Source organism: Suncus etruscus, chromosome 12 (assembly GCF_024139225.1).
Source record: "Suncus etruscus isolate mSunEtr1 chromosome 12, mSunEtr1.pri.cur, whole genome shotgun sequence".
NCBI lineage: Eukaryota > Metazoa > Chordata > Mammalia > Eulipotyphla > Soricidae > Suncus > Suncus etruscus.
This window is the reverse complement of record NC_064859.1, coordinates 54,191,067-54,210,507: the sequence shown is the minus strand read 5'-3', so window position 1 is coordinate 54,210,507 and position 19,441 is coordinate 54,191,067. Positions and strand designations below refer to the sequence as shown.

The 19,441-nt window shown below is 40.6% G+C and overlaps 1 pseudogene and 1 gene segment (V, D, J or C); one reads left to right on the top strand and one right to left on the bottom strand.

The window, feature by feature from the left end:
* The first annotated feature begins 3,095 nt into the window (after positions 1-3,095).
* LOC126024181 (immunoglobulin kappa variable 1D-33-like) lies at positions 3,096-3,576 on the top strand. The segment is given in 2 exon segments: positions 3,096-3,144; positions 3,257-3,576. Coding segments are annotated over 2 exon segments (369 nt in total).
* A 15,390-nt stretch (positions 3,577-18,966) lies between these two features.
* On the bottom strand, positions 18,967-19,441 carry LOC126024180 (immunoglobulin kappa variable 1D-33-like; annotated as a pseudogene).

The following is a 19,441-nucleotide window of genomic DNA, read 5'->3' as shown; positions in this document are numbered from 1 at the left end:
GCCTGAATAGTCTCAGCCATCCTAGACAAGAAAATAAGTGCTGGGTCCAAGAAACAAACTGTGGTTCTGGAGGGCTGGGAGCCAGAGGTGACCTCGCAAAGGAGCTTGAGGTTTTGTCTTTTCTTGTCTATTACTTGGATCCTAGTTCATGCTTTGCTGAGCTATCACCACAGCCAACATCTGATGTTATTGGGATGAGAAATTGTCACAAAATCAGACAGAGATGTACATCTCTGTTTTACTCAGACAAGAAATGGAGCTAAAAGAAAGTGAAGTGATATGTATGATTTTTCTTCTGTATCAATATGCAAATGATAGTGTGAGAGAGACAAAGAGGAACAGAGACAGAAAGATAGATTAATATAGAGAAAAGTATCTGTCAGAGAGGTGAGCTATGGGGTGGGGGTTAAGAAATGGAAGGAATCTGGGAAATAGGTGTCGAGAAATTAACACTGGTGAGGGAGGGAATTTGGAATATTGTATGACTAAAAGTCAACTATAAACAAATTTTAAACTTTTAAACTCTATCTCATGGTAATTTATTGACAAAAATAATAAATAAATACATTAAGAATTATGTGAATAAACTTAAAAAAGGACATATATTCTGGTTAAAAAATTTAGAACCTGAACCATAAATCAGATGCATGAAAGAGGGACTCTGACAGGCCAACCTGAGTCTCCTGCTTAGACCTACATTCTCCCTCACTGATGAGACTCTCTCATTTACTTCCATCTTGACTCTAAGGTCAGGTTCCCTAGATATCTGCAAAGCCTTGACACTTTCCCCATTTGGAGTCACTCTAAACCTGTAGCCTCAAAGGACTAGTTGAATCCATCACATTTCTTTCCTTCCTCTTTTCACGAGCTGTTCAGAGAATGTAAGTCTAGATAGATGGGATTGATGCCACCAGGACAGACACCACCTCAAAAGAGGGCAGTAGGAGAAATTGTCTTCATTCGAGTTTTATGTCCACTGTATGTCCTTTTTTACTGCCACATCATGAGGATCCCTGACTCTCCTCAGGATATTCGAGTACTTTGAACTATGTGTGTACTTCTGTGCTAGAAGTCAGTGTCTTGAGAGTCTAGTGTGGACTGTTAGTGTTTGTATGGTGGTGAACACCATGGAACTATAAATCAATAGTTGGATTTGAGGTTTCTGGGAAATGCTCTGTGTGAAACAGAAGTAAAGTAATTGGGTGGTGGGATATTGGTTTACAACTTACAACTTGGTTTCAACAAAGCAAAGATCATACTGGGGTTTTTTTGTATCTTTTTTTTTTTTAACAACTTAGTTTTACACAAAACAGGGATTTTCCTGATTTTAACATGTATCTAACAAACCTGGACAGAACTAGCCTTCTGTCCTTGCTCCTCTGCCCTGGTTGTCTCTGTACTCAATATATATGAAGTCTGTCAGGAACCTCTTGCTCTTGGCTGGAGGAGATAGACTGCTACTCAGCCAAGGATAATTCGCTCTCAGCTTTGCTTGGATAATATCCTGTGGCGATCCGTCCTCTACATCCACTTGCCCTGGGTGAAAATATAGAATTTGGGGCCACTATTCTTGGATGACTCTTTAGAACCATGGTGCCTGCTCCCTCAGACAGCAATGATCTCTGCTCTGGCCCTGACAGATACTTCTGTGTGAACACACATTTCATCCCACACTAACTCCAACACCCTACAGAGCCAATACTGTTCTTCATAGAGGTATCCTTCTATGGCCTATGATTACCAACATCTTTGGGGGTGTTTTCATGCCCTTTCTTATAATCTCAATAATGCATTCTCCTTGTGACACTATGTCCTTCATCTGTTCCCCTAAAGCTTTGATTGAGTGGCCAAGGAATGCACAAGTTAAGGCTCACAGTATATTTCATGAGGAACTGGTCTCCCCATTCCATGTAGACACGTGTATGTGACAGCTTAGGGAAGTGAAGGAAAGAATGAAGAGTGTTCAAGATGGCCAAGGGGGTTTCTTGTCAGTGTTCTGACAGAGCTGGAAAGGGATCAAATTTCTACAAATGTGGAGGGAACCATATCTTAGGCCTGAGACAGAAGGAGAGTGAGAGAATCCAAGTGAAGGAGGATGCAGGCTTGAAGAAGACACAACGGGAATGTCACATACTCTCTATTTCTTTCCAATTTATGAATAATTATCCAGACATTTTATGATCCTTTTCCCTAAGTAAGGATCTGCCTGATTTTGTATTTGTTTTGGATTGGATTTATTGTGCCACAAACAGTGAGGCTAAAGAGTTACCCTTAGTTCACAATAAACACTTTTAACAGTGATAATGGTACCTTAAAAGAACCAGGAATTGATCCAGGTTGGCATTGAGTAAAACAGCCCTCTTCATGCTCTTTATGGTGTTCTGTCCACATCTCTATCTGGTTTAAGTGACAATTTCTCACCTGACACATCTCAGGGATCAGTGAGAGGGTTGATAGCTCTGCAATGACTATGCTGGGTCAAGTCAGAGCCCAGGAACCTCATGAGCCAGAGCACTTCTAGATACAAGCTAGACAGTGCCTGGCCCTGCAGCACCACATCAGCTTTGCCTCCATGGGCCCCTGCACTGATGTTCAGCCATGATAAATGAGAGTTGTCTAGAGTGACAATAGGTCTGAGAGCCTACAAAAAATCAATAAAATATTTAAAAATTACATAGTTACTTAAAAAGAAAGAGAAATATAATATTGGGATATTATATTCATATATATAACCAAATTTTATATAAAAATGCATAGATGATTAATCATAGGTCTGTAGACCATCTATAAATTGTCTTAATGTGTCTGTCTCAGGTTGGAGGGAACAGGAAGCAGTGTCCTAACATACTTGAATACCACAAGACACTCCCCCTGGGATGATCATGTTCTCTGGGGACAAAGATTTGCTTCCCCATTTTGACCTGAACTCTCATCTTCCCTTAGCTGTGCTCCTCCCACACAAATCCTCCACCTGTCTGCTTGTCCAGCAGGCCCAGCCCCCTCTCATTTGCAAGTCTCACAGCTCCCTATCCTGACACTCAAATATACTGGGTCTGCCTGTGGAGGCTCAGTCTCAGTCAGGACACACATTGGACATGTGGTCTTCTGTGCAGATCCTCAGCTTCCTGCTGCTCTGGCTCTCAGGTGAGGAGGGAAACCAGGACTAACTGGGTTTAGTGCTCCCTGGCCTTCAGGGAAAGGAACTGAATGGTGATGAATAGTGATTATGAGTGATTCTATTTTCTCTCTCTCTCAGGTGCCAGAGGTGACATCCAGATGACCCAACCTCTTTCTGTGTCTGCATCTCTGGGAGAGAAAGTCACCATCAACTGCAAGGCCAGTCAGAACATTAACAAGTATTTGAACTGGTTTCAGCAGAAACCAGGGGAAGCTCCTAGACGACTGATATATAGGGCCACTAATTTAGATACAGGTGTCCCTTCCCGGTTCAGTGGCAGTGGATCTGGCACAGATTTCACTCTCACGATCAGCAGCCTAAAGTCTGAAGATGCTGCCACTTATTACTGTCAGCAGTATGAAAGTGATCCTCACACAGTGATACAGGCCAGAACATAAACCTCAGACATGAGCTATGTGAGGATGGACAGCTTCAGCTGCTCCTCATGGTGCCTCCACCTGCTGACAGTGTGTCACATGCAGCCTCACTGTGATGTGCTAGAAGGGTTATAAAGAAGGAGAAGTGACACTTGAGGCTTTATATTCTTCCTCTCAACCCATCTGCACTGAAATGACCATAGATCTTCTTTTTTAACTAATAGGCATTATTTTCCCTAAAAATGTGGGTGACAGTTTTACTCAGAGTTCATACTGAAGTAGTCATTGTATGCACTCTAGAAACCATTGTATTAATTTCTACTTAAAATTAATAATAAAACATTTTCCAAAGCAAACTGTAAGGTAAATGCACCCCATTGTAGCCATATCCAATTCTATATACTCAGCTCTATGCAGAGAACTGTTCGTTTCAACTGGTCAAGAACTGCTATGAGTGCCCCAAACTTGCCATTAATAGTGTTATGGACTTCCCCACCCTAACTTCCCCACCTTAACATCTAAACACAGAAATCAAACAATCAGAAAAAAAATTGGGCTAGGAACCCAGTTAATATTTTATTCTGCTAATTCATGCTCTCTCTTGTGGTCCGCAGGGTCCAAGCAGAAAGTTCAAACAGACATTCTGTCACAAGGGAACAGCCACAGGGTCACAGACACTCCGAGGGGCATTAACCCCTCCATCAGCTGCTGCTTTTATTCTGAGGCTTCTGTCACTTTGTGTCTCTAGAACATGTCTTAGGGACATCTCTGAACTCTCTTCTCACTCGACCCCACCCCTATACTCCTCCATCAGCTGTTCCACTGCATCTCTGCCTCACTAAAACATCCTCTTGACTGAGAAAAAGTGATGTAATTGGGGCGATGGAACATTGCATCTAGAACCCTTGACGCTTAACTCACTCACTTACCATTAATATGGGCAAGAGTCCACTGTCTTGTGGAATATGGAGTTGTCAAACTCTGCTCTATGAATGCCACCAGCTCGACATAATCCACACTCAATTCCTTGTAGCTTATCACTGAATCTTTTTCAGACACTTTGTCACTATATTCTATGGTCTCTCAGACCTGATGTGTCTTACTTATTTCAAGAGATTTGTGACCAAGGGAGATGTAGGTGATGGGACAGAGCCATTTCCACAAGAAATAAGTCTGTCCCATTGATCTAGATTTATATCCTTTTGGACAGTTCAGGAAAAATGAAGGAAAGACATATGGACAGTTCACAAAGTCCATGGAGGGTGTAGGTCTAGAGTGACTCAAATGCAGAAGGTGTCAAGACTTTCAGATTTCAAGGGAACCTGACCTTAGCTGGGTGGAGCTGAGAGGATCTCAGTAGTGAGGAAGGATGTAGATCTTAGCAGAAGACAATCAGCTTGTCAGAGGCTCTTTCATGCACTGACTTATGGTTACAGATCCTAAATCTTTTTTTTTTTTAATGCATAATTTTTTAATTAAACACCTTGATTACATACATGATTGTGTTTGGGTTTCAGTCATAAAAGGAACACCACCCATCACCAGTGCAACATTCCCATCACCCAAGTCCCAAATCTCCCTCCTCCCCACCCAACCCCCGCCTGTACCCTAAACAGGCTCTACATTTCCCTCATACATTCTCAATATTAGGACAGTTCAAAATGTAGTTATTTCTCTAACTAAACTCATCACTCTTTGTGGTGAGCTTCCTGAGGTGAGCTGGAACTTCCAGCTCTTTTCTCTTTTGTGTCTGAAAATTATTATTACAAGGGTGTCTTTCATTTTTCTTAAAACCCATAGATGAGTGAGACCATTCTGCGTTTTTCTCTCTCTCTCTGACTTATTTCACTCAGCATAATAGATTCCATGTACATCCATGTATAGGAAAATTTCATGACTTCATCTCTCCTGACAGCTGCATAATATTCCATTGTGTATATGTACCACAGTTTCTTTAGCCATTCGTCTGTTGAAGGGCATCTTGGTTGTTTCCAGAGTCTTGCTATGGTAAATAGAGCTGCAATGAATATAGGTGTAAGGAAGGGGTTTTTGTATTGTATTTTTGTGTTCCTAGGGTATATTCCTAGGAGTGGTATAGCTGGATCGTATGGGAGCTCGATTTCCAGTTTTTGGAGGAATCTCCATATCGCTTTCCATAAAGGTTGAACTAGACAGCATTCCCACCAGCAGTGGATAAGAGTTCCTTTCTCTCCACATCCCCGCCAACACTGTTTATTCTCATTCTTTGTGATGTGTGCCATTCTCTGGGGTGTGAGGTGGTATCTCATCGTTGTTTTGATTTGCATCTCCCTGATGATTAGTGATGTGGAACATTTTTTCATGTGTCTTTTGGCCATGCGTATTTCTTCTTTGTCAAAGTGTCTGTTCATTTCTTCTCCCCATTTTTTGATGGGGTTAGATGTTTTTTTCTTGTAAAGTTCTGTCAGTGCCTTGTATATTTTGGAGATTGGCCCCTTATCTGATGGGTATTGAGTGAATAGTTTCTCCCACTCAGTGGGTGGCTCTTGTATCCTGGGCACTATTTCCTTTGAGGTGCAGAAGCTTCTCAGCTTAATATATTCCCATCTGTTAATCTCTGCTTTCACTTGCTTGGAGAGTGCAGTTTCCTCCTTGAAGATGCCTGTAATGTCCTGTAGTGTATTGCCTATGTGCTGTTCTATATATCTTATGGTTTTGGGGCTGATATCGAGGTCTTTAATCCATTTGGATTTTACCTTTGTACATGATGTTAGCTGGGGGTCTAAGTTTAATTTTTTGCAAGTGGCTATCCAATTGTGCCAACACCACTTGTTGAAGAGGCTTTCCCTGCTCCATTTAGGATTTCCTGCTCCTTTATCAAAAATTAGATGGTTGTATCTCTGGGGAACATTTTCTGAGTATTCAAGCCTATTCCACTGATCTGAGGACCTATCCTTATTCCAATACCATGCTGTTTTGATAACTGTTGCTTTGTAGTACAGTTTAAAGTTGGGAAAAGTAATTCCTCCCATATTCTTTTTCCCAATGATTGCTTTAGCTATTCGAGGGTGTTTATTGTTCCAAATGAATTTCAAAAGTGTCTGATCCACTTCTTTGAAGAATGTCATGGGTATCTTTAGAGGGATGGCATTAAATCTGTATAATGCCTTGGGGAGTATTGACATTTTGATGATGTTAATCCTGCCAATCCATGAGCAGGGTATGTGTTTCCATTTCCGTGTGTCCTCTGTTATTTCTTGGAGCAGAGTTTTATAGTTTTCTTTGTATAGGTCCTTCACATATTTAGTCAAGTTGATTCCAAGATATTTGAGTTTGTGTGGTACTATTGTGAATGGGGTTGTTTTATTTTTTTTTTTACCACACCCATGTCCAGAAGAGGTTAACTAAGAATCAGCAGTTTAAGCTTCATAGCACAAAATAGGAAATTTCAGGATTTGGCCAATTTTACATTTTCTTTTTTTTTTTTCTTTTCTCTTTTCATATAACACCACCCATCACCAGTGCAACATTCCCATCACCAATGTCCCAAGTCTCCCTCCTCCCCACCCGACCCCCGCCTGTACTCTAAACAGGTTCTCAATTTCCCTCATACATTCTCTAGTCAGTCTCTCAGATAAGGAGTTTAGAGTTGCAATATGGAACATGTTCAAAGAACTCAAACAAAGTATAGAAGAGAAAACTAAAAAGAATCAGGAGAATGTGAAGATAGAAATGAGAAAACTCCAAACGGAAATTTCAGATCAAATAACAGGTCTGAGAAACTCAGTAGATGAATTGAAGAAAAACATGTTTGAGATTTCCCACAGGTTAACAGCAGCTGAGGATAGAATCAGTACACTGGAAGATGAGATACATAACAATTACATACAGCAGAAGAAATTGGAAAAAAGCCTCAAAGCAAATGATCAAACAATGGAAAAATTACTCAAAGAATGGGAACAGATGAAAATAGAAGTCTATGATAAGCTCAACAGAAACAACTTAAGAATCATTGGAGTCCCAGAGACTCAGGAAGAAAATCTTCGGGAAGAATCAACAGTCAAGAACATCATTAAAGAGAAACTACCAGAGATAATGAATACATGTGATCAAATCCTGCATGCCCGAAGAGTGCCAACTAAAAGAGACCCCAGAAAAAACACCCCAAGACACATCCTAGTCACAATGACGAATCCCATAGATAGAGACAGAATTCTGAAAGCAGCAAGATCGAAAAGAGAAATTACATTTGAGGGAACATCCTTGAGATTTACTGCAGACCTGTCACCAGAAACACTCAAGGCCAGAAGGCAGTGGTGGGACATAGTGACAAAACTCAATGAAATAAATGCTTCGCCTAGAATACTGCACCCAGCAAAACTCACTTTCAGGTTTGAAGGAACAATACATAGTTTCACAGACAAACAACAGCTCAAAAACTTCACAGACTCAAAACCATTCTTAAAAGAAAAACTGAACGGCATACTTTAAGACAAGGCTTACCAACAGACACACCAAACTTTAATATAAAGATGGCATTAACTCCCAGGACAATTCTTTCTCTCAATGTCAATGGACTAAATGCACCAGTTAAGAGACACAGAGTGGCTAAATGGATCAAAAAACTCAATCCAACCTTCTGCTGCCTACAAGAAACGCACGTGAATAGTCAGAACAAACATAGACTCAAAATAAAAGGCTGGAGGAAAATCATCCAAGCAAACAACACCCAAAAAAAAGCAGGAGTGGCCATATTAATATCAGATGATGCAAACTTTATACTTAGGAAAGTTGTAAGGGACAAAGATGGACATTTTGTATTAATCAAGGGATATGTACAGCAGGAAGAAATCACCCTCCTAAACATATATGCACCGAATGAGGGGCCAGCAAAATATTTAATACAACTGTTGACAAATCTGAAAAATAATATCAATAGCAACACAATAATTGTGGGAGACCTCAACACGGCATTGTCAACACTAGACAGGTCAACCAGACTGAAACCCAACAAGAATATACTAGACCTGAGGAGAGAAATGGAAGTAAGAGGCCTAGTAGATATATACAGGACACTCCACCCCCCAGAAGCCTGGATACACATTTTTCTCTAATGTACATGGGACATTCTCTAGGATAGACTACATGTTAGCACACAAAACATATCTCCATAATATCAAGAGGATAGAAATTTTGCAGGCTGCCTTTGCTGACCACAAAGCCCTGAAATTATATATAAACTACAAAGGGACACAGAAGAAAAAAATTAACACCTGGAAGTTAAATAGCCTCATACTGAATAATCAGTGGGTCCGAGATGAAATCAAAGAGGAAATCAAAACCTTCCTGAAAACAAATGACAATGGAGACACAAATTATCAGAACCTATGGGACACAGCAAAAGCAGTACTGAGAGGAAAATTTATAGCTTTGCAAGCACATATCAGGAAAGAAGAAGGGACATACCTGAATAGCTTAATGACGCAGCTCATAGAATTAGAAAGTGCTCAACAAAAGGATCCAAAAATAGGGAGGCAGAAGGAAATAACAAAGCTGAGAGCAGAAATCAATCAAGTGGAAACCAGAAAAAACCATCCAAAAGATCAACGAAAGCAGAAGTTGGTTCTTTGAAAAAATAAACAAGATTGATAGACCACTGGCAAAACTAACAAAGAAAGAAAGAGAGAGAAATTTGATAATTCGTATTAGGAATGAAAAAGGAGAGATCACTACTGATATGGTAGAGATTCAAAGGATAATCAGAAACTACTTTGAGAAACTCTATGCCACTAAAAATGAAAACCTGGAAGAAATGGATAAATTTTTGGAATCTTATAATCTTCCACGATTGAATGAAGAGGATGTAGCATATCTAAACACACCCATTACTATTGAGGAAATTAAGAAAGTAATCAAATGTCTGCCCAAAAACAAAAGCCCAGGCCCAGATGGATTTACTAATGAATTCTTTCAAACCTTTCAAGAGGAACTACTACCAATCCTGGCAAGACTCTTTCATGAAATTGAAAAAACAGGAAAACTTCCAAATAGCTTTTATGAAGCCAACATTACCTTGATACCTAAACCAGACAGAGATGCTACGAAAAAAGAAAATTACAGGTTGTTTTCTTAATGTCCATTTCATCCTTATTACTATTGGTATATAGAAAGGCCATTGATTTTTGTGTGTTAATTTTGTAGCCTGCCACCTTGCTATATGAGTCTATTGTTTCTAGAAGCTTTTTGATAGAGTCTTTAGGGTTTTCTAAGTAGAGTATCATGTCATCTGCAAACAGTGAGAGCTTGACTTCTTCCTTTCCTATCTGGATTCCCTTGATATTCTTTTCTTGCCTAATCGCTATAGCAAGTACTTCCAGTGCTATGTTGAATAGGAGTGGTGAGAGAGGACAGCCTTGTCTTGTGCCAGAATTTAGAGGGAAGGCTTTCAGTTTTTCTCCATTGAGGATAATATTTGCCACTGGCTTGTGGTAGATGGCCTTCACTATATTGAGAAAGGTTCCCTCCATTCCCATCTTGCTGAGAGTTTTGATCAAGAATGGGTGTTGGACCTTATCAAATGCTTTCTCTGCATCTATTGATATGATCATGTGGTTTTTATTTTTCTTGTTATTGATGTTGTGTATTATGTTGATAGATTTACGGATGTTAAACCAGCCTTGCATTCCTGGGATGAAACCTACTTGATCGTAGTGGATGATCTTCTTAACGAGGCATTGAATCCTATTTGCCAGGATTTTGTTGAGGATCTTTGCATCTGCATTCATCAGTGATATTGGTCTGTAATTTTCTTTTTTGGTAGCGTCTCTGTCTGGTTTAGGTATCAAGGTGATGTTGGCTTCATAAAAGCTATTTGGAAGTGTTTCTGTTTGTTCAATTTCATGAAAGAGTCTTGCCAAGATTGGCAGTAGTTCCTCTTGGAAGGTTTGATAGAATTCATTAGTGAATCCATCTGGACCTGGGCTTTTGTTTTTCGGCAGACATTTGATTACTGTTTTAATTTCATCAATGGTGATGGGGGTGTTTAGATATGCTACATCCTCTTCCTTCAACCGTGGAAGATTATAAGAGTCCAAGAATTTATCCATTTCTTCCAGGTTCTCATTTTTAGTGGCGTAGAGTTTTTCAAAGTAGTTTCTGATTACCCTTTGAATCTCTGTCATATCAGTAGTGATCTCTCCTTTTTCATTCCTGATACGAGTTATCAAGTTTCTCTCTCTCTCTTTCTTTGTTAGGTTTGCCAGTGGTCTATCAATCTTGTTTATTTTTTCAAAGAACCAACTTCTGCTTTCGTTGATCTTTCGGATTGTTTTTTGAGTTTCCACTTCGTTGATTTCTGCTCTCAGCTTTGTTATTTCCTTCTGTCTTCCTATTCTTGGGTCCTTTTGTTGAGCATTTTCTAGTTCTATTAGCTGTGTCATTAAGCTACTCAGGTAAGCTCCTTCTTCCTTCCTGATGTGTGCTTGCAAAGCTATAAATTTTCCTCTCAGTACTGCTTTTGCTGTGTCCCATAAGTTCTGAGAGTTTGTGTCTTTATTGTCATTTGTTTCCAGGAACCTTTTTATTTCCTCCTTGATTTCATCTCGGACCCACTGGTTATTGAGCATGAGGCTGTTTAACTTCCAGGTGTTAAAGTGTTTCTTCTGAGTCCCTTTGGAGTTCACAAATAATTTCAGAGCCTTGTGGTCAGCGAAGGTAGTCTGCAAAATTTCTATCCTCTTGATCTTATGGAGGTATGTTTTATGTGCCAGCATGTAGTCTATCCTGGAGAATGTCCCATGTACATTGGAGAAGAATGTGTATCCAGGTTTCTGGGGATGGAGTGTCCTATATATATCCACTAGGCCTCTTTCTTCCATTTCTCTCCTCAGGTCTAGTATATTCTTGTTGGGTTTCAGTCTGGTTGACCTGTCCAGTGTTGACAAAGCCGTGTTAAGGTCCCCCACAATTATTGTGTTGTTGTTGATATTATTTTTCAGATTTGTCAACAGTTGTATTAAATATTTTGCTGGCCCCTCATTCGGTGCATATATGTTTAGGAGAGTGAATTCTTCCTGCTCTACGTACCCCTTGATTAATATAAAATGTCCGTCTTTGTCCCTTACAACCTTCCTGAGTATAAAGTTTGCATTATCTGATATTAGTATGGCCACTCCAGCTTTTTTATGGGTGTTGTTTGCTTGGATAACTTTTCTCCAGCCTTTTATTTTGAGTCTATGTTTGTTCTGACTATTCACGTGCGTTTCTTGTAGGCAGCAGAAGGTTGGATTGAGTTTTTTGATCCATTTAGCCACTCTGTGTCTCTTAACTGGTGCATTTAGTCCATTGACGTTGAGAGAAAGAATTGTCCTGGGATTTAACGCCGTCTTTATTTCAAAATTTGGTGTGTCTTTTGGGTAGTCTTGTCTTAGATTAGGTCTTTCAGTTTTTCTCTTAAGACTGGTTTTGTGTCTGTGAAGTTTCTGAGCTGTTTTTTGTCTGTGAAACCATGTATTCTTCCATCAAACCGGAAAGTGAGTTTTGCTGGGTATAGTATTCTGGGTGAAGCATTCATTTCATTCAGTCTTGTCACAATATCCCACCATTGCTTTCTGGCATTGAGCGTTTCTGGTGACAGGTCTGCTGTAAATCTCAGGGAAGCTTGCTTGAACGTGATTTCCCCTTTTGATCTTGCTGTTTTCAGAATTCTGTCTCTATCTGTGGGATTTGTCATTGTGACTAGGATGTGTCTTGGGGTGGTTTTTCTGGGGTCTCTTTTGGTTGGTACTCTTCGGGCATGCAGGATTTGATCACATATATTCTTTAGCTCTGGAAGTTTCTCTTTAATGATGTTCTTGACCATTGATTCTTCCTGGAAATTTTCTTCCTGGGTCTCTGGGACTCCAATGATTCTTAAGTTGTTTCTGTTGATCTTATCATAGACTTCTATTTTCGTCTGTTCCCATTCTTTGACTAATTTTTCCATTGTCTGCTCATTTGCTTTAAGTTTTTTGTCCAATCTCTCCTGCTGTATGGAATTGTTATGTATCTCATCTTCCACAGCACCAAGTCTATTCTCAGCTTCTGATACCCTGTCCCAGAGCTTATCCATTTTGTCATTCACTTCGTTTACTGACTTTTTCAGTCCTGTTAGTTGACATGTTATTTCAGTTTGGAGTTTTGTCATTTCTGCCTTCATATTTTCTTGGTTCTTATTAGTGTTCTGTTCAACTCGATCCATGGTTTCTTGGAGTCTGTTGAGCACCTTCCATATTGCTAGTCTAAAGTCCTTATCTGAGAGGTTGATTAGTTGGTCAGTCATTATCTGGTCCTCAGAAATGTCATCTTCATTCTCTATGTCTGATGCTGGCCTGCGTTGTTTCCCCATTGTCACACTTGTATTGTGGGTTTTTCTACGTGTTGTGGTGGTATTCATTGTCTATATGATGTAGGAAGCACACTCCTCTGGCTCCTCCCTTTCTGGATGGGCTGACTTGCCTCTAAGGGAGGGGAGTCCTCCGTGGATGAAGCCTCACACTGGGTCAAATCTTGGGCCCGAGCATGCAACAGAGAAGACAGTCCAGAGAGAAATGTTTGCTTCTGTGATATAGCGCCGTTCTTAGTGTGATTTTTCCTTCTTGTTGCAATGGAGTTCTTTCCTTAGAAAGAGTGCATGGCCGCGTAGCGAAGCGGAGCGACCGTGCTCCTCTGAGCCTCTTTTTGCCCCACTCGCAAGAGTTTCACGCAAGAGGACAGTAGACAGACATAGACAGGTCACACTCACAGTCTTTCACAGCTGAGCCCCACTGGGCCGGTGTACTTTCGCGGATTTTCCCCGCCTGGTGTCACACACAGGGAGCCAGCTTTTGCAAAGGTTAGCCGGTTTTTATGCTCTGAAGTCCCTCCCTGAAAATGGCGTCTGGGCGAGCGAGGTTTCTGGAGGCTCTTTTTGCCCCACTCGCAAGAGTTTCACGCAAGAGGACAGTAGACAGACATAGACAGGTCACACTCACAGTCTTTCACAGCTGAGCCCCACTGGGCCGGTGTACTTTCGTGGATTTTCCCCGCCTGGTGTCACACACAGGGAGCCCGCTTTTGCAAAGGTTAGCCGGTTTTTATGCTCTGAAGTCCCTCCCTCTAAATCTTTTTAACCATAATATACGTTCTTTTACTTTGAATTACCTTTAATTTCTTCACATATTACCTTATGCATTTATTTTCTTACTAGTTTTCATTAAAATACCATGAGATGCAGAGTTTAAAAATAGTTTATATGTGACTTCCAGTCATACAATAGTCCAAAGCCCATCCCACATAAATCTCCATCTCAAATATTTTATAATATTTTATAATGCAAGGAGAGACTTGGCCGGAACAAGAATAAGGTTGCATTAGAAGGTTCCTTCTCTTCCTAACCATTCTCTTTCCCTCACTGATGGTACTTCCAAGAGAATGGGTATTTCCTTTTTTTTTTTTTTTTTTTTGCTATCTGAAGAGAAGTTTTTGTTCTCTTCTCAATTATATTGGGGATAGTTTTCAATTTTGGTCATCTTGTTCTACAGGGTATCCTAGGGGAAGTTTCTCATATACTACACCCAGTTTTCCAAAGCCCTTCTTGACGTGAGACACTGCCTGAGTCCTCTACCTATTTTATTGTGAGAGCCTGGACCAGGAGTGTTGGGAGAGATAGAGATGATGCCTGACTTATGTGTCTGTTTGTGTTTAGAATTTGTCAGGAGATTTGTAGGTTATCTCATTAACCTTTTTCCTCACAGTACCACCTTTTTATTTTTGACTCCCTGAGACTTTAAAGATGTACTTCTTATGGCATGAATTTATTCTGTGCCCACCAAAACCAGGCACTCATCAGCTATTAATACCCATTAGTATCAGGGACTTAATTAGTAATTTTATTAATTATTAACTATTAATTTTAAATTATTTTTTACAATACTAGGGCTTTGGCTTTTCATATAAATAAAGATAAAAGAGATAACTCTTAAGAATATTTGATCATTCCTAGTGTCCCATATGGTCCCCCATGCCTGCCAGGAGCTATTTCTGAGCAGACAGCCAGGAGTAACCCCTGAGCACCGCCGGGTGTGGCCAAAAAAAAAAAAACAACAACAAAAGAATATTTGATCAGGTGAACATTGGTCATTTAGAACTGTATTTCCTTTTCCCTAGACTGTATTCTTTTTAACACAATCCCATCTGCACATAGGATCAACTCTCCTGTTCCAAACTAAGGATAGTCTGGTTTTAGAAAATTCCTTATAGACACACTGAGAGGATGTCGTGATATTGGTGTCCCCACATGAAGCAAAGCAGTGATAGTTTTGCAACAATGCTGTATAAAACAGGTTCTTGAGTACCCGAGCTTTATATAAAATAGCAGATGCCTGTCCAGCCTACACCAACCAGTCTGATCAACTGGTATAATAAAGGCCTTCTTGGGCCTGGAGCAATATTACAGCTGTAGGGCATTTGTCTTGCATGCAATCAATCTAGGACAGATCAAGGTTTGATCCCCCCGCATCCCACATTGTCCCCCAAGCCAGGAGCGATTTCTGAGTGCATAGCCAGGAGTAACCCTTGAACATCAATGGGTGTGGACCAAAAACCAGAAAAACAAAGACATTAAAATATGAGTATTAGGGATTTAATATTGCAACCCCAATCCCACCCCCAGTGTCAACTTCCCTAAAACAGTATCCCCAGGCACCCTTCTGCCCTTCCTAGGCACACAAGTGCTCTCCTGACAGTGGAGTTAAATAATTTGGTGGGTGTAGTTTAGACTTCATGTTTCAGTGTTGTTGATTCTGTGCTTAGTTCTGTATCTACCATTCTACCTCATCACTGTTTTACCTGAAGTCTGTGATTCCTGTTCCACCAATACTACATCTCATTTTCTTCCTTTTGCTAGATTCCTGTCATTCTCATTTATACCTATTCCCTATGATCAATGATGGTCTAGCTGCATGGAAAAATGAAGTCGTGCAATTATCTACAACCAGGTGGAAACTGCAGGGGATCATGTTGAGTACAGTAAGCCTGAAGAAGAACAAACACAGGCAGATTCTTGGGGCTGGAGAGGTGGCCCAAGTGGTAGGGTATTTGCCTTGCATGTGCTGTAAGCATGCAGCATATGCATATATATATATACATATATATACATATATATACATATATATTTTTATAGGTATTTGACAAACCAGAGTAGATTTCCATCCCTGATTCTAGAATGAGTTGTTCAGAAATATGACTAAGAAATGTCTGGGTCCTAGATTAATATCTGAGAGAATCCAAAGAAAGAAAATCATAATGAAATGAATTAATTTAAAGAACATAAAATATTTTATAAGTAAAAGCATTGTAGAAATTTTATATTGTGATATCTCAACAAATAAAAACAGACTTTTTCTCAGTTATATACATTTTATTGACTCACAAAGTACTATTCAGTGTCTTAAAGTTTTGTGTTAGTGTCATCTGAAGAAGCCTATACTGTGAGTCAAGAAAGGATGCACAAACATTTGGGACTCCAGAGGACATTGCCCTCTGTACCCACAATGGAGACCCCTATGTCCCCTGAAAATAGCATGTTCTCTGAGGGCAAAGTTCTGGAACCTCTGAGGGACATACACCCCAGCCTTCCTTCAGCTCACACACAAACCCTCCACCCCTCTGCCTGCCCAGCTGGACCAGCTCTTTCATTTGCATGTCTCACAGCTCCCTGCCCAGGACACTCAGAAACACTGTGTCTCCCTTGTACAGACTCAGTCCCATTCAGAACATGGAGAGGATGTGAGGGTCTCTGTTCAGCTCCTTAGCTTTCTATTTCTCTGGCTTTCATGTGAGGAGGGAAACAAGGCTCATTGATCTTAGTGCTCCTTGGGATTCAAGGAAAGAATCTGAAGGGTCATGAATGGTGATGATGAAAGTTTCTCTTTGCTTTCTCAGGTACCAGGAGAGTTAACTAAATGATCCAGTCTCCATAAGTATCTGCATCTCTGGGAGAGAAAGTCACTATCACTTGAATTAAGCATCCATTATAAAATATTTGAGAAGAAGTTATGAGTGTGATGGGCTTTGGTGTATTGTATACTAAAGTCATCTAAACTACTTTTTTGTTTGTTTGGTTTTTTGGGCCACACCCATTTGATACTCAGGGGTTACTCCTGGCTAAGCACTCAGGAATTGCACCTGGCTTGGAGGGACCATAAGGGACACTTGGGGATCGAACCGAGGTCCTTCCTTGGCTACTGTTTGCAAGGCAGACACCTTACCTCTAGCACCACCTCACTGGCCCCCATCTTAACTACTTTTAAACTCTGTACCTCATGATGATATAATAAAATAATAGCAAGAAAATAAATGCATAAGGATATATGTGAAGAAATTAAAAATAAAAGAATGTATATTGTGGTTAAAAATTGTTTAGGATCTGGAACTGTTGGGACCTGAATTCTGAACAATGAAGGGTGCCATTTTGTAAAGGCCACATGGCAGGCTCTTATCAAGTGCAGAGCAGGGAGAGACAGCATTTTGTAAGAACCACCTGGTTAGGACTTCACAAGCCAATTTCTATAGATCCGACCCCAAGCTACCTGGCCATACCAGGTAGCCCATCAGTGAAACAAGGAAGCAGTAGGAAGGTACCCCTAGACAATAGCCAATCATTTTAAGGATTATCAGAAAGCTGGAACCTCCATATATTCTTTCCTTAAATAATAATCTTAAATAACAATCCTTAAGTAATCTTCCTCATAACCTTAGGCAGGGCTCATCTCCTTCGAGGGATGGCCCTGGTTGGGCAGTGTGGGGGTCTTGTTGGCAAATAGATTAAAATATTAAACTTTATTCCAGTTGTGTGGTCTCACTCTTCTACTCTGCACCCTAGCAGAACTATAAATCACTGCATGAAAGAGTAACTAATAAGCCAAACTCTGTCTCCTGCTGAGGCCTACATGCTCCTCTCTACTCCTCACATCCTCCTCTCATCTACTTCCAACTAAGTTCAAGTTCCCTTGATATCTGCAAAGCCTTCTCCATTTGAAGTCACTCTAGACCTGCAGCCTCCAAGAACTAGCTGAACTCTACACTTTTTTTTCCTTCCTTTTCCCATGAACTGTCTAGAAGGATATAAGTTTAGATCAATGGGATGGATGAGACAACCCATCTAGATTCATTCCTTATGGAATTGACTCTGTCCTATCACCCACATCTTTCTGGTTCACAAATCTCTTGAAGAAACTAAGGAACAGTAGGTCTCAGTGACCATATGACATAGTGGCAAAGTGTCTACAGAAGAACAAAAAATAAACTACATGGAAGTGAGTTTGGATGACTTCAAAACATGTGGAATTCAGAGAGTGAATTGGACACCTCCATATTTACACAGGGAGCCACAATGATGTGTTGTAATGAATGAACCATGAGCCCTCAACTGAATATATCTCAGTTGACTCTTGCCAGATTAAGTGATGAGTGTAGTGAATTAGAATCCAGGGCTCTAGATACATCATCTTAATGTCCCAATTACATCACTTTTCCTTAGTCAAGAGGATGTGTTAATTCAGAACCAGAGATCAGAGAATACATACCCTCAGGGAAGCAGAGGAGACACAGTAGTGTTGTTGATGACCCTGAGTGTGGGGTAGAGGAAGAGAGATACCAGGGAGAAGAAGGTGAGCTCAGCTCTGATCCCAAGGCAAGTTCTCAGTGATACCAAGTGACAAAAGCCACAGAATAAGAGCAACAGCAGGATGGAGGGGTTAGTGCCACTTCTAATATCTGTGACTCTGCAGCCCTTTCCTGGTTACAAAGAATCTGTCTGAACTCTGTGTCTGTACCATAGTGACTAGAAGGAGAGAATGTGAATTAACAGAATAGCAATAACCGGGAGAAAGACTGATTTTTTTCTGATTATTTGATTTTTGTACATAGATATAGGAGTGGGGAAGCGAATAACCAATCCTGATCGCAGGTTTGGGGCACGAATGGCATTTCTTGACCAGTTGAGACAAACAGTTCTATGCATGGAGCTGAGGATATGGAGTTGGATATGGCTACAGTGGGGTGCACTACTTTTATACACTATTGTGGGAACATATTTCATTATTAATTTTAGTCAGAAATCAATACAATGATTTCTGAATGCATAGAGTGACTACACCTTTAGTATGAACTCTGAGTATAACTGTCACCCACTTTCTTAAGAAAAATAATGCCCATCAGTTAAAAGAGCAGATCTAGGGTCATTTCAGTGCATATGAGAGGAGAGAAAAAATGTATAGCCTAAAGTGTTACTTCTCTTTTTTCATAAGCTTTCTAATGCATTATAGTGAGGCTGCCTGTGACACTTTCTCAGGAGGTCGGGCACCAAGAGGAGCAGCTGCAGCCGTCCAGCCTCACATAGTTCATGTTTGAGGTTTATGTTCTGGGCTGTATCACTGCGGGAGGGTAATTATCATACTTTAGACTGTAATGCATGGCAGCATCGTCAGGCTCCACGCTGTTGATGGTGAGAGTGAAATCTGTGCCAGATCCACTGCCACTGAACTGGGAAGGGACACTGTACCTAAATTGGTGGCCCTATATATCAGTCGTCTAGGAGCTTCTCCTGGTTTCTGCTGATGCCAACTCATGTAATTGCTAATGCTCTGACTGGCCTTGCAGGTGATGGAGAGTTTCTCTCCCAGAGATGCAGACACAGATGGATGCTGGGTCATCTGGATGTCACCACTGGCACATGAGAGAGAAAATACAAATACTCATCATCTCCATTATCTTCCTTCAGTTCATTTCCCTTAAGCTCATGGAACACTAAGCCCAGTGAGTCCTGGTTTCCCTCCTCACCTGAGAGCCAGGTCATGAGGAAGATCAGAAGTTGCACAGGAGTCCACAT